The sequence below is a fragment of the Mustela erminea genome, chromosome 12, assembly GCF_009829155.1.
Source record: "Mustela erminea isolate mMusErm1 chromosome 12, mMusErm1.Pri, whole genome shotgun sequence".
NCBI lineage: Eukaryota > Metazoa > Chordata > Mammalia > Carnivora > Mustelidae > Mustela > Mustela erminea.
In genome coordinates this window covers 6,036,872-6,051,843 of record NC_045625.1, presented here as the reverse complement: position 1 = coordinate 6,051,843, position 14,972 = coordinate 6,036,872, and the positions used below count along the sequence as shown (strand labels likewise).

At 51.3% G+C, this 14,972-nt stretch overlaps 3 protein-coding genes across 5 annotated transcripts in view; 1 reads left to right on the top strand and 2 right to left on the bottom strand.

The window, feature by feature from the left end:
* Nucleotides 1-418: 418 nt before the first annotated feature.
* TOR1A (torsin family 1 member A) lies at nucleotides 419-6,416 on the bottom strand. Its single transcript, XM_032307610.1, has 5 exons — nucleotides 6,160-6,416; nucleotides 5,406-5,671; nucleotides 4,321-4,496; nucleotides 4,094-4,221; nucleotides 419-1,061 (listed from the first exon to the last, which is right to left on the bottom strand). The coding sequence occupies exons 1-5, from the start codon at nucleotides 6,335-6,337 to the stop codon at nucleotides 811-813; spliced, it is 999 nt and encodes a 332-aa protein (XP_032163501.1). The 5' UTR covers nucleotides 6,338-6,416; the 3' UTR covers nucleotides 419-810.
* A 1,201-nt stretch (nucleotides 6,417-7,617) lies between these two features.
* On the bottom strand, nucleotides 7,618-14,761 carry C12H9orf78 (chromosome 12 C9orf78 homolog). The gene is made up of 9 exons (XM_032307611.1): nucleotides 14,595-14,761; nucleotides 14,198-14,257; nucleotides 12,730-12,781; nucleotides 12,512-12,582; nucleotides 11,473-11,550; nucleotides 11,008-11,205; nucleotides 10,046-10,182; nucleotides 9,852-9,950; nucleotides 7,618-8,307 (listed from the first exon to the last, which is right to left on the bottom strand). The coding sequence occupies exons 1-9, from the start codon at nucleotides 14,675-14,677 to the stop codon at nucleotides 8,216-8,218; spliced, it is 870 nt and encodes a 289-aa protein (XP_032163502.1). The 5' UTR covers nucleotides 14,678-14,761; the 3' UTR covers nucleotides 7,618-8,215.
* Nucleotides 14,762-14,876: 115 nt separating this feature from the next.
* Nucleotides 14,877-14,972, top strand: part of USP20 (ubiquitin specific peptidase 20) — a 43,221-nt gene continuing 43,125 nt past the window's right edge. For 2 of the 3 annotated variants that reach the window (XM_032307763.1, XM_032307767.1), the window contains exon 1: nucleotides 14,877-14,972. The gene's annotated coding sequence lies outside the window, so the exon portion shown is untranslated. The other variant, XM_032307765.1, reaches the window with a different exon arrangement.

The window sequence follows — 14,972 nt, the reverse complement described above, 5'->3', positions numbered from 1 at the left end:
CACACTCCTGCTTTTATCTAAACACTTTAGTGTGGGGCCGCCTGGGTGGCTCAGTGGGTTAAAGCCTCTCCCTTCAGCTCAGGTCATGATTCCAGGGTCCTGGGATCGAGCCCCAAATCAGGCTCTCTGCTCTGAGGGGAGCCTGCTTCCTCCTCTCTCTCTGCCTGCCTCTCTGCCTACTTGTGATCTCTATCAAATAAATAAAATCTTAAAAAAAAATAATAAACACTTTAGTGCCCCTCGCAATGGTCAGCCCATGATAGGTCTGATCACTGCTCCTGCCTCGGTCCCCAGTTATGCCATCTTAGGGACTACGTGCTAAGGACCCGGGCCTGGACTTCTTTGCAGTAAAGACATCACAGTATACGATATGGTGACAGGAACTTTAAAAAAAACAAAAAACACGAAGCCAGCAATGTAGAGTCTGAAAAGTTTCTCATAATGTTAAAAACCATTTTAAATAAAGTTACTACATTTTCAGTAAAACTTAAGACGTCCTTCCTTGAAACAGAAACACTTGAAATTAAAACATGATTTTTTAAAAAATCATGAGCCCTGGGCCAAGCAGACTGGGAGCTGCCTGCTTCCTCCGCTAAAGGCTCCTGGGGCTGTTCCAAAGTCCACGATCTGTAGGGTCTGATGCCATCAAGCTTCACTGGATGAAAATGGCCCAGGAAAATGCCTGTCCTGTCCCACAGGAAGCGTTTCCTTCAGTCCTCTTCCAGAGGACAGGGCTAGGGGAGGTCCGGGAAGACAGCCGTGTGCTGAGTTCCTTCTTCTCGGACTCGAAGCAGTGACTCCAGGCCGCCATCAGTCATCGTAGTAGTAATCTAACTTGGTGAACACGGTTTTGCAGCCTTTGTCAGAGAAAACTCTCTCCTCTTTGGGGAAAAATGTCATCTCGTCAGCCACTTTGGTTACAATGTCCTCGTCAATTTCAAAGCCTCGGGACTGCATTTCGACTCTGATGCACATTTTTAGGTGTTTATATTCCAGGGGGAGGAAGGGAACAAAATAATCAATGAGATTTCGGTCAATCAGGCTGCTATGCCAGAAGCCACCTGGGAAAAAGAGAAAGGTGGTGTTCGTCATTGTCCGCCTGACCGCCCATCCATCAGACACACGTCCACCGGGCGTCTGCTGGGGGCCAGACCCGGAGGCAGAGCCCGCCATCTAGTGAGTCCCGTGTAACCCGGGAGCTCAATGCCTCCACGGAAGCCAAGCACAGGAGCCACGGGCTCAGGCTCAGGGGCGGCCTCTCAGATGCACCTACAGATCCGAAGCAGGAGAGAGGCGCGCAGCCCAGAGTGCCGGGAACACGCAGAGAGGCAGGGCGGTGCGCAGGGAGCGGGGACCAACTTTCCAGGCTGGCAGAGTTTCAGAGAAAGTGCCAGGAGAGATGCTTCCCCAAAGGCACCTCATCAAGACAAACTCAGGTGTGGTTAGTGGCTCTGTTATGAATATCAAAACACCTTTATGGCTCTTGTCCCTTCGGAAATGCTGAGTGCTTTAGATCTGTGCCCGAAGGCAGAGAGCAAATACTATTCTCATTACAAATCTTAACCGGAGCATCCGCTCTACTCTCCCAGCAGCGCTTTGCACACAACTGGTGCTCAATAAAGATCTCACTGCCTGGCTGGGGTGAAGTTGGCCATGGGAGGAAACAAAACGATTGGCCGAGCAGTAACGGGGGCAGCTCCTTTCCTGAAGGCCTGCTCTGCGTCGGGCAAGCCCTGGGCCCTGGGCAGACACGGACGCTGCCCTCAGGGGTTCACAACCCGACAAGGCAGTACACGGACGATTTCAGATATTGCCTGGGGCTCTGAGCACCGAGATGGGGCGAGCGGGCAGGGAGGACAGGCTCCTTGGCCAGAGTGGGCAGACATGGCCCGGCTGAGGAGGTAACCTCTGGCAGAAAGCAGCACGACAAGAAACCGACTATCGGGAGAGTGTTCTGGCGGAACAATGATCTCAGATGGGGTCTCCTGAAAAACCATCTACGAACCACTCCCCAGTTTATACCCTCAGCCGGACTGCCCCACTGGCGCCCCCCGCCCCAGCACCCCACTGGAACGGCCAGCCATGTGCCCCGCATCTCTACAAGGGTGCCTCGCTCACGGTCCACACCTGTCTCCAGCTCGCACCCGGCCCCACATACTTGCAACTCTGCACTCTGTCCCCCGAAATGGCAGCACCACCCTTCCCTGATCAAGCGGGATGCCCGAGTCGGCGCTCTCGCGTCCCCACACCGATCCAGGAAATCTCATTCCGCCGTCTGTAGGTTTCTCCCTTCAAAACGCATCCTCATCCCGCTGTGTCTCCCGATTCTACTGATGGCATGAGGGGCCGGGCCACCAGCATCTGTCCCCCAAGCCGCTGCACAGCTCCCACCCAGGGTCCCTGCCCCGGCTGCCTTCAGTCCACTCTCCCCCCAGCACCCAGCGTGGTCCTGTTAAAACCAAGTCTGGTCATGACGCTGTTGCTCAAAACAACCCAGGGGCTCCCTCCTCCTTTGGGAGTCAAACCCAAAGCCTCCCTAGGGCCCTCCAGGCCTCCGATGACCAGCACCCCCAATGCAAGCCTTGCCTCTTATCCAACCCCCTATCCTGTTGTTTTTCCTGGACTGCCACAGTCTACACGGTGACCCTAGGCATTCCCCCCCCTCGGTAACCCTGCATGTGCTGTTCCCTCTGATGGAATGCTGTTCCCTGTGGTAGCCACATGGCTCACTCCCTCAGTCCTTGGCTCAGCTCAAGTGTTACCCTCATGATGAGCCATCCCCGAGCACGTCACTGGAAACTGCAGCCTATACTCACTCCAGCACCCCCAAACCTCCATCACTGACTTACTTTTTACCTACTGGAAAGGAAGAGATATCTCCACCTTTATACAGATACCGAAATCCATCATCTGATGCCTTTCCTTCCTTATTTATGATTATTGGGATAAAAATTTGCTTTTGTTTATTGCTATGAGGATAAGGATTTGCTTTTTGTTCATTGTTATGTGCCCTGTTTCTGGACCAGTACCTGCCATCAAGTAGGTGCTCAATGAACACCAGTGGAATGAATGAATGAGTTCAGCCATCTACCTGGGGCTGCGGTCAGTAAATAGCTGAGCCAAGTCTGCTTGATTCTGAAGCTTATACTCAGGAACTCATTGTAATTCCCCAGAATGTGGGTCCCAAGCTACCGGCCTCAATTGCTAAAGCATTCAGGCTTAAGGTTTCTAGTGCATGTGTTCCTACTGTTTCGCATGCCAACGAACCACCTAACAGATTACAAAATACCTGGGCTTTCATCAGTAATATTCCGCCTGCACAAACGGACACACAATACCCCCATACTGTTCGTGTATTTCTACAGTAGAAGTTTCTTGTTTCAAAGGAGAACTTTTGTTTTCTAAGCTCAAAAGGAACCTGAACAGAGCAGACTTAAATGGTAACAGTCAGCCTGCGTGGCTCCCAGGTTACCAGGTGAGTCATTTTGCATCATGGGGAATTCTCATCGCCAAGGGTTCAAGGTCAAAGGTGTGTGTGTTCACCAGAAAAATCACGAGCTGGGCAGTGAAAAGCTCAGCTCTGGGGACCAGAGACACCAAACAGGCTGGGTGGCCTTGGGCAAGCAGCTCCCTCTAGGCCTCCATTTCTTTGGGGATGATGACAGTTTCTACCCCGAGAGTTACTGTGGAGATCAAAGGAAATCTGCAGGTCGAGTGTTCAACACGGCGCCCAGTGCAGAACACGGGCCCACTGCTGCTTGCTTTTGATCTTGCGCACAGAATCTCAGAGCTCCAGGACAGCACACAGGAGGAAGGGACCCGACAGACCCTCTCCTCTGGAGGCACCCCCAACAGCCTTCCTTGCTCACCTGGCTGCTTTTATTCCATAAAGGAAAAGGATTTAGCTAAAGAAAACACGGAGAGTCACCTAAAGTTTAACACAGAGTCTTCTGAGAAATTCTGCCTCAGTAGATCAGGGAAGGGACTGAGAATCAGCCTTGCTAGCCAGCTCCCAGGCCATGGCCAGGCTGAGGACCTACAGCTCAGGGACGCAGAATCACGAATGTGATGGGTTAGGAGCGCCGGCACTTACTATTCTTGTTATTGAAGGCTGACACGGACAAGGCTGGCTCCATGTCTTTGAGCTTGATCTCCTCCCTCTGCTTCCCACTTCTCCAGAAATCTAAAGCCACGTCTGTGATCCTTTCGGCTCCAGCATTGCTACAACAGAATTCCGGGGAGTGAGGACTGGGTTTTGTGCCAAAGCCCACGGACTTGGGCTCAAAGAGTGCTTCAAGCAGGTCCCGGCCCTGACCTTACCTGAGAAATATGAAGATGGCTTTCTGGTAGGAGACCCCGTCCAAGTGGTCATAATAGTCTAGAAAAGGCTTGATGGCATCTATGAGGCCCGCATGCATCTTGTCCATCTCATCGAAGATGAAGATGGACCTCGCGCAGGCACTCACGTTGCCGCGGATCCACAACTGTAACTGGTCCTGAATGACAAGGGGCAAAAGCCACTCAAAGTTCTCAGCAAGTGCAGCAAACACGCGGTGCAAGCATCAGCACTACAACTGTTCGCACTATGGCCCAGTATATGAAGTGTTTGCTGGGGGTATGGCACCTTGTGAAGAACTTGACCCACACAAGCTCCTTGGTTCCTCAGAACTCCCCACAGTGTGCTTTATCATACCCATTTTACAGATAAGGAGGCTGAGGCACACAGCTTCCGCATTTTGCCCAAGATTACAAAATTAGTATGCGGTAGAGCTGGGATGTGAAGCCGGCTCTGCCCGCTTCCAGAGCCCCATGTTGATTGTTGTGTGGCTATCCTAGTGGTGCTGTGTCACTGAGTTCCTGGTCCTTGTCATTAAAATGGCGACATTAATAGATATCCTGTGTACACCGGCCTTCTTCAATCCCAAGACTACACAGCTGCCAGGTGGGAGAGTTAGGACTCACAACCAGGTGTGTCTGCCCCCAAAGCCCAGGCTCTTATTTATCAGTGAGTTAAACTGTACAAGGAGTTTGCAACACTTCGGCCGAACCACCTCAGGCCTTTCTAGAAATGTCTCCTGTTTTACAAAATGAGTTACAGGTCATGATCTTTAGATTGGATGTGATGACATCCATGTAACCCCACTTACTTAGAAACCCCACTTACTAAAAAGAGTATTCCTGGAGAGCCCGTTTTCAGCAACCACCACGGAGCTCAGAAGGTGTAACCACTCCACACAACCTCAAACCCTCCCGAACCTCCACACCTTTCAAAGGGAACCTACACCTGTAGAAGAGAAGACTCAGGGCTCACTCACTCCAACACGGAATTCCCAAATCCCACCCACCCCACAAAGACACCGCCACCCCAGCATCATCCAGGCAAGATTCCAAAATTCTGCTCTTGCCTTATACAGCGTGATGTTGGAGGCGTGTGGAAAGTGCAGCGTGGCCACAAACAGGTGGACATAGTCACTGTTCAGACCACCCTCGTAAATATTCTCCGCGATGATCTTGCTGACAAAATTTTTGCCCGTGCCCGTCCACCCGTGCAGAGAGAGGGTCAGGGGTTTCTTCGGCTTCGGGTTGCTTATGAAGCCGGACACGGCATTTAAGATGACTTTCTTTGCAAGATGCTGTCCGAAGAGCTTGCTGTCCAGATCCTTCTGCAGCGCTGGGAGAAACAAAGCTAGTCAGGGAGGGAGTGTCGGCGCGTCTGCCGAAGTCCAGCCGAGTGTACAGGCCGTGAGAGCCCGCGGAACCTGCTAAGCTCGCCGAGCGCGGGCTGAAACGCTGACGTAGGTCAGCACTGGGCCCGCAGGTGGCGGTGGGCCTGGAGGCCTCCCCCGGCCGGCCCTGCCCCTTCTCCGCGCCCCGCTCCGCAGGGCTGCGGTTCGGCCGCCGCTCCGGGCGCGGGAAGACCTCCCACCGCCGTTCTTGCCTCTGGCTGGGAAGAAGCGAAACTCTCGGCGGAGGAAGCGGCCCGGCCCGCAGCCCCCCTGTTCGGTTCTCCGGCCAAATCCGGTCCGTCCGTGGTCGTGGCCTTGAGCCGGGCGCCACTCCGCCCGGGCCGCTCCGGCTGCGGCTCCGACCCCCGACCCCGACCCCGACCCCCGCCGGCCGCCCGACCCCCGCCTCCGACGCTCGCCCCGCCCGTCCTACCTTCCCGGCTGAGGCTCCGCTTCTGGCCGCAGCACTCCGTGAAGAGGCAGTAGAGACGCGGGTAGATGTAGCCGGTGAGGACGCCGGCCAGGGCCAGTCCCAGGCTGATGGGCTCCACCGCCCGCACCGCCAACGGCGCCAGCAGCAGCAGGCCCAGCGCGGCCCGGCCCAGCTTCATGCCCGGACCCGCGCCTCCCTGCGCGTTCTCGCGCTGCCCCGGGCCGGCGCTACTGCCAGAACGCGCTTCCGGTTCCTCCCTGCCGCGGCCGCCATCTTTGTGCGGGGCGGGTCTCTTTACGCCGTCGCGGCCGCCATCTTTGTGTCGGGCGGAGCTCTTTCCGGCTTCCGGGAGGTGAGCGCGGGAGGCCGCTGGGGGCGTTTTTTGTTTTTTTTTTTTTCAAAGACTATTTCCCGGGAACGAATTTAGATCTATAGAAAAATGAAGACTGTATAACTCTATACCTTCCCACGCAATTCCCCGTATTATTAACATACTAGTGTGTTACATTTGTTAAAATTAATGGACCTATATTGATACAACGAAAGTTTGTTCATTTTTCCTTAGTTTTTACCTGATGTCGCATGTCTGATTTAGGTCCCGTCCAAGACACGTTCTGTTTCGTCCTCATGTCTCCTCAGGCTCCTCCTTGGCTAAGACTGTTTCTCACGCTCTCCTTGGTTTTGATGGCCTTGACAGTTTCGGGGAGGCTGGGCAAATCTTTAGTTGGCTTCCCCGCTATCGGGATGTGATGTTCTTATGCTTAGACTGGGGATATGAGTGTTGGGGCGGAACATACTCACACAGGCAGAGTGCTATCATGACATATGAAGGATACATACCAGCAACGTGATTTATGACTGTTGCTGACCTTCAGCGCCTGGATGAGGCAGTGTTCCTCCGATTTTGCCAGGGAAAGTTACTTGCCCTCACTCACCCATTCATTCATGGTTTTGAGGACTGCCCGGGTGTTGGGTTATGGACTAGACCCGGGGGACTAGAGGATAAAAACAAACAAGACATCCATGATTCCTGCCTTCACTGATCATGCATTCTAATAGCGGAAGGAATACAAAAATAAAAACTATCTCCATTTTACAGATGAGAAAACAGGCTCGGAGGAAAAGAGATTGGTCTGAGGGTATAGTAGGCGGTGAGCAGAGCTCAGCTCTGACTCTAAAGCCAAAGTCCTCTAACCACAACACCCACTCTAAAAATCAGCCCAGAGGTCAACCAACCTGCTCATCCTTTCTTGTCTTGACCTGTGTTAAGTGCCTCAGGAAAATGACAGCCCAGGGGGCACCGCCCCCCACAGCCCACGGCTTGGATCCTGTCCACATCTCTTAAACTCAATGAGAAAAATCTCTCAGGAACCCGGTTCCGCATTTGAGCTGCCCATGCCCCAGGCTCCCAACACATTACCTAGTGTTGGTAGAAGGAGACACAGTTCAAACAGGAAGGTTGGATTTGTTTCATATTTAATACTCAAGTGCTGAAAATGATATAAATTTTTTCTTTCTTATTGAAAAGGAATAGGTAACTTTGTAAAAGTCAGAAAATGCCAGTGTCCCTTTGACCCCATCCTATGATTTTCTGCTGTCAGGTAGATCCAGCATAAACAGTGAAGGATGCATTTCTGAACTCCAGATATTGGAAAGTAGAAGACACGATTGCATATATAATAATGAACAGCACAATCTAAAGGGTTTTATCTCACTCTGAACACAGCTGTTTCCTCCTGACCCAGAGCCAATATTAAGAGAAAGTCAACATATTTACAAACGAGACTTAACAACGCTCACAAGAATAGAGTTTGCCCACAAATAGGGAAACTACACATTGTTTTGTTTCAAAAGGTTATAAATGCGGTGCCTGAAAAATCCAGCAGGTAAGCAGCAGGGCTAAGAGGGTCTGTTTGGGGACCAGTCTGCTAGCAAATGAGCAAACTGCTGTCCAGGAAGCCTTTTTGCCGCCGGGGGTGTGGCGTGGTGGGGGCGTGGGGAATGGAAGGCACGGCGCTATTTACATCCCAGTCCGTACTTTTCCCTTTCAACACCCTTAGTACCGTCTGTTCATCTTCTTGAACTTCTCATAGTGATAGTCGTCAGTGGCCTTCTCATTAGCGGGCCGTTTGCGGTTAGGAGGGGATCCTGCGAAGGAAAAGAGGAAAAGCCATTGGCCGTGCTGGAAACTGCTGAGAGGTTCTGCTTCTGCTGGGACCACGCCGGTCTCATTCCCCACAGGAGCCCCAGGTGCTACCACCGTGAACAGGAACATAGTAGGGCCTCAGTGAATACTTGTTACTGAGTGAATGAAAATAAACAGAGGTTGGGGGCACCTGGGTGGCTCAGTGGGTTAAGCCTCTGCCTTCCGCTCAGGTCATGATCCCAGAGTCCTGGGATCGAGCCCCGCATCGGGCTCTCTGCTCAGCAGGGACCCTGCTTCCCCTCCTCTCTCTCTGCCTACTTGTGATCTCTGTCAAATAAATAAACAAAATCTTAAAATAAATAAATAAATAAATAGAGGTTGGAGTCAGGTGACCGTACGGTGGCCTAGGCTGACACAGCAACAGACGAGGTGACCAGTCGGAGGGTGTTTTCAACTGCAGTGAGAGTGTGACTGAGCACGAAGCCTGGTATCCGATACTTTCAGATACAACTTCTTTCCCCCGCTCACCGCAATTCTAACGGGGGCCTGTTGCCATCACTGTCCAGAGAGCTTAAGTGACTTCCACACTGCTGCTCCGAAAGGGAAGGGACGTTGAGATTGGAACCCAAGTCTGGTGACGCCAAAGTCCTTGCTTACCGTGTGTGAATGACACAAAGCTGTAGGAACTGAAGACTACGCAACTGGGACGTTACAGAAAATAATTTCTCAAGAGGGAGGGAAGGGAAAGCAGTCTGGATTTTTCAGAAGCCTCAGCGACTTCTGCATGTTACCAGCATCGCCATTTTATCCCGTTGTTGATAAAAAAGGCGACACCCCCCGGTGCTGGCGAGCATGAGGGAAAGGGGCGCAGGTGGACGCTGCCAGCGGAGGAACAAATCGCCGCACGCCTGGAGGAGCGTTTGGCGACTTCGTGGCATGGAGCAAAGGACATGATACAGGCAAAACAGCCTTTAAATCAGGAAAAATGAGAAACAACCTAAGTGTCCAACCAGAGGGAACCGCAGTAAATCCACACAATAGAACATGAGGTGGCCACTGAACGGGCAACTATGTATTTACTGTCACGGAGAGACACGCAGGGCACACTACCGAGTAAAACACTGTGAGATCCTATTAAATATGTATCTGCTGTATGTTTCCATATACGTATTTTTTTTTAAGTCTGGAAGGTTATCCATAAAAACGTCAATAGCACTCATCTTTGGGTGTTGTGAGGAACATTCAATGTATTTTGATTATTGAAGTCAATAATTTTTGATAACTGAAATTTCTAAGTCTCTATTATAATTTGACAGCCCAGTGAATCTTCAGAGCGACCCCAAATATTTGGTTTTATGATGGTCCCCATGGACAGGTGAGTAATTGGAGGCTTAGAAAAGGGAAGGCAGTGGCCACGGTCCAGAGCATGGAGCGGAACCTGGCTGTCTTGGCCCCAAAGCCCACGTTCCACCCCTGCAGAGGCCACCCTGCCTCCACGGGCCCCGATGACCGCTCCAGGCAGCCCTGCGGCCCCTGCTGTACTCACGCTCGGGCTCTGGCTTCTCCGTGTCCCCCACTCTCAAGGGCCGGGCTTTGGGCTCTTCTTTGTTTCTCCGTATGGGGGCATTGAGCTCCTCGTGATAAACTGGATCAAAAAGAGCCCAGGGGACACTTGAGACAAAATACGGGAGCCAGGGAAGCTCCCCAGTGGGGCAGGGCTACTTCCGCAGAGAAGCTTACATCGGTTGTGCTGCACGTAATTCACAGCCATGTTCGTGGGCACGAAAGATGTCTCGCTGTCTTTCTTCTTGTTCTGCTGCTCTGCCAGCAGACGGGCCTTGGCATCCTCCGTGGAAATGATGTTTTTTATTTTAGCACTGTGGGGAGAAGGGGGCCGTGCTGTGTATTAGACCTTCTCACCTCTGGTCCTCAGACAGAATTCACGGTCAGGCTGGAAGCCACCACTGTGCAAGGAGATCCGCTCCTAGAGCACAGTGTTCTACAGCTGACCTACCACTCTCCTACACACGTGTTCTCATGTGTTCTCACAGCTGCCGGAGATGCAGGACGTACTGTCCTCTTCTGATCAAGAGGAAACTGAGCCTCAAAGAAGAAAAAAGAATTGCCTAGGGCTCAGAGCTAGTAAGGCCAGAAAAGAGGTGAGAATCCAGAAGTCTCCCCACTTCCTACTACACCCAAAGAGGATTCTGACCATCGCATTTCTTCCATGACGATCCCATGTTAGAACAGATGTTTTGCAAAAAATAAAAAGGAGGATCATGGGCTGGGTAAACCTTTAACATTGCTCCTGCTAGAATAAAAGAGGAAGATAAGGGTCTGATTAGAACAGCTTAAGGGCTGTGAACAGAGACTGAATAAAAATAAACACCTGTATACAAATATCCAGTCATTATGTTGTATACCAGAAACCAATATAATGTTACATGTTAATTATGTCTCAATACACAAAATACCTAACTTTTGCGTTCAGGAGACTTTCCCTTAAGTCTAATAACACTGACCAAATCCTTCAGAGACACTGTTGGCACACGTATCTCAGCTTGCCAGAGAAAATAGTTATTATTTGTGTATTTGTGGCTTTCCAAGGAGATAGGCAAGAAACAGTCCCCTTCACTGGAAACCAGAGCGCTTTTCGGGGGGCTGGGGCAGGAGAGGGACCAGACCAGGGGTCTGAAACATACTCGATGCCAAGGTCCACCTCGGGGATGCCACTGAGCATCTGGTTGGAAAGCATCTCTTCGGTCTTCTTTGCTGAGGAAACGCGGATGTTTTCTGGAAGTTCGTAAAGACAGTCCTCTGCATTCTTCGGCTTGACTTTCTGTTCCTCGTGTTCCACAATCCCCTTCCTCTTTTTCAGCTCTGTCTCAATGTACTTCATCCTGAAACGAGAAAGTCACAGACCTCAGGGAGAGGCAGGAGATTCACGAAACTTGTCTTGAAAATTAGTTGTTTCTGGGGCGCCTGGGTGGCTTCGTCGGTTAAGCATCTGCCTTCAGCTCAAGTCATGATCTCAGGGTCCTGGGATCAAGCCCTGCATCGGGCTCCCCGCTGCCTTTGGATAATTCTAGAAATGTCATCTAAAACTAAACATCTTACACTCTAGTTGCAGCCAACTCCGAATGGCTAATACCCAGACTGATACCTACATGTCAGCGTCCTCGTCCCTTCGGTTGGTTTCTGCAGAAAAGGATGTTCCCAGGTGGAGATCTTCCTCCTCACTGATCCTAAGGGGAGAAGCAATGAAGCGGAGTCTTAAAGTTACAACTCAGTGAGGCTGCAATCGGTATTATACAAATAAAACACATACAGACAGTATGTCCCGCTTCTGGTTGGGAAAAAATATATATGTGATATGGAAAGAGAAGAAATAGAAGCAAGCAAACTTGTCCTCTGGAGATTTCTCTGGGGAATGAGTAGATACTTTTATTTCTTGCTTTTCTATTATTTTTATAATTGCATTTTTGCGTTTCTTAAGAAAGAAAAACATTAAAAAAAAAAAAGAAGAAGAAAAACAACACTCCCACATAGGTTTGAAACACACTAAACAATTCACCTTTAAGAAAGGAGAATGGCCACAGCGCACTAAACTGACCTTTCAAGCGTTTTTGCTTTTGGGGTGCTTGGGTGGCTCAGTCCATTGAACATCTTTTTCCTTTTTTTTAAGGTTTATTTGAGAGAGAGAGAGAGAGAGAGAGAGCAGGGGGAGGGGCAAAAGGAGAGGCAGACTCCCCGCTGAGCAGGGATCCTGATGCGGGACTGGATCCCAGGACCCTGGGATTATTACCTGAGCTGAAGGCAGCCGCTTCACTGATGCAGCCACCCAGGCACCGGGAGCATCTGACTCTTGATTCCAGCTCAGGTCATGATCTCAGGGCCATGGGTTCCAGTCCCACACTGGGCTCCACGCTTAGCAGAGAATCCACTTGAGGTCCTCCCTCTCCCTCTCCCTCCCCCCTCCCCGCAGCGTGTGCATGGGCGTACACTTTCTCTCTCAAATGAAGAAATAAAATTTTAAAAAAGAGTTTTGCTTTCACTTGGTTTTAAGCTACCTACGTTTTATAAAGCACCAAGGATACTTCAGGATGTCCCACTAAAGCTGCTGTTACAGGCCCCCACTATCTGGGGTCACATAGACCCAGGCAGAGGCTACAGGTCAGTGTGTGTCTCCATGAGGTCTACACTTACTTATCTTTGCCTCTTTCCTTCAGTTTCTTCATGTCCACCATACCGCCTGTCTTCATCTGGAAGGGATCATCCTGCAGAAAGTCGGATGAGCACAAAACACAGCTGAGAGGAAGCATCCATATTATTGGGAATGGACTTTTTTTTGTTTGTTTTAACACAGTCACCCACTGGAGAGCAGCGACAGCTCCCCATTACCCAGGGAGGCCCCCACAACTCACCACTAGGGTGGTCTCTTCTTGTACCTTTTCTCCCACCAGCAGGGCCACAGCACTGAGCAAAAACAAAAAGAAAGAGTGACAGAGAGGAAGAGTGAGTGAGTGAGAGATAGAGATAGAAATCACATAACTGAGATATGAGGAAATACACTTAGAAAGTCTGTATGTGGCAACATTAGAGCAAAGGCAAGATCTGAGGAGTGGGCACCAAAGACAACTGGAAAAGCCTACAAGCATAAAACAGAGTTCAGCAAGCACTTTAGATGCTGGATGGGGGGGAGGGGTGTGCAGTGAAGTTGTATACTCTCCTTCAAGGCCAGTGATACTATTTGGGCTTGGCAATCTCATTAAGATTTTGCCTTTGAGGATCGCGTGGGTGGCTCAGTGGGTTAAGCCGCTGCCTTTGGCTCAGGTCATGGTCTCAGGGTCCTGGATCGAGTCCCGCATCGGGCTCTCTGCTCAGCAGGGAGCCTGCTTCCTCCTCTCTCTCTCTCTGCCTGTCTCTCTGCCTACTTGTGATCTCTCTCTGTCAAATAAATAAATCTTTAAAAAAAATATATATATATTTTGCCTTTGAGTGTGCCTGGGTGGCTCAGTGGGTTAAAGCCTCTGCCTCCGGCTCAGGTCATGATCTTAGGGTCCTGGGATCAAGCCCCACATCGGGCTCTCTGCTCAGCGAGGAGCCTGCTTCCTCCTCTCTCTCTGCCTGCTTCTCTGCCTACTTGCCTACTACTGTCTGTCAAATAAATAAATAAAATCTTTAAAAAAAAAAAAAGATTTTGCCTTTGGAGAACACAAAGCTGAAGACGAATGTAGAAAAAAGTACCTATTGCACTCCTGTTTGGTGAAACAATGACCTACTGTCCCCTACAAATGACCCCTGAGTAGGAGATTAGTTGGCAAACTACGGCACATGTATGTGGTGGGCTAATATGCAGCCACTAAAAAGGATTTTGGAAAAATAAACCACATGATGCCCCAAATGTGAAAGTGAGTTGAAAAACAGCATAGAAGAAAAGTACTCACAACCTTTACAAGAGAAAGAAAACAGATCAGCCAGAACATTCAGTGTTAACACTGGTTGCCTGTGGATGGGAGAATTATGGGTGCTGCTTATTTTCTTGATTACACTTTTCTAAATTTTCCAAACTCTTAACAACCAACGGGCATTTCACAATCGGGGGCAATAAAAATAGGAGTTAATCACTCGTTTCTGCTCCTCTGGGGTAAAACTCAACACCACACAGCTCAGGCCATCTCCTGGTTAAACCTCTTTAAACAACAGTGGAATAAATAAAAAATAAAATAAAATAAAATAAAGAGGGGTGGACTCCTTGGAGGGCAGTGGAAGGTGTACAGAGGGTTAAGAGAAGGAGGTACGCCCGAGAGAGTTGTGATGGCGACCGAGGTGGGGGCGGGTCTCTGTCATCTCCACCTCCTCCTCCTCCCGGTCCCCCGGCACGATACCCACCTCACCCCGTTGGGCCTCTTCCTCAGGTTCTGCACCTCGCGGGTCTCTTCTAGTTTTAATCTGAAAAAAGGCAACGCACAGACTGAGAGACCCTCCATGGAACTCAGACTCAAAGGGCAGCCTCTATTGGCACCCCTGCCCAGACGCTAAGCCGCCAGCACAATGGTCCGGAAGGCGACCCTGCGCTCAGGCCCACTGGGTGTCAGATCCACCGTGCATCGTGGGGACACCTCTCCCAATTGCGCGGCCTAGAGGCGGCGGCGTCATCCCCTAGGAGCCTCAGTTTTTGTCTGCAGAGAAGGACAACAATCTCGGCTCACAAAGAGGAGCCTAGCCGGTAATAAGCCCCACAGCCGGCTCTCTCTTCTGCCCCTTGGACGGCCCACCCCAAACGCACCGAACCTCCTCTGAGTCCTGCTCATCTTCCTCCGACTCTGAGTCTGCCCGACGCCGGCGGAAACTCTTGCCGGTGACCGGCATGGTCGGCCCGGCCCCGCTGTCCCGCCGCCTAGCCCCCGTACCGTGGCCGGGATGGCTTCCGGCGCGCAGCAGTGAGGTCAGAGCGCACACCGCCCGGCCCCGCCCCCAGCACGCCTGGCCCCGCCCCCGGCCTGCATTGCCCGCCTGGCCCCGCCCACACCCGTGGCGTCCCCATCTCCTGATTGGGCTGCCAGGGGGAGGAGGCGGGGCGCGGCCAGCAGATCCCACGGCTCTGCGCTGTGCAGCTGTGAGCGCGCTTGACAGACAAGCGGTGGCGGCGCGGTTGCGACGGCAG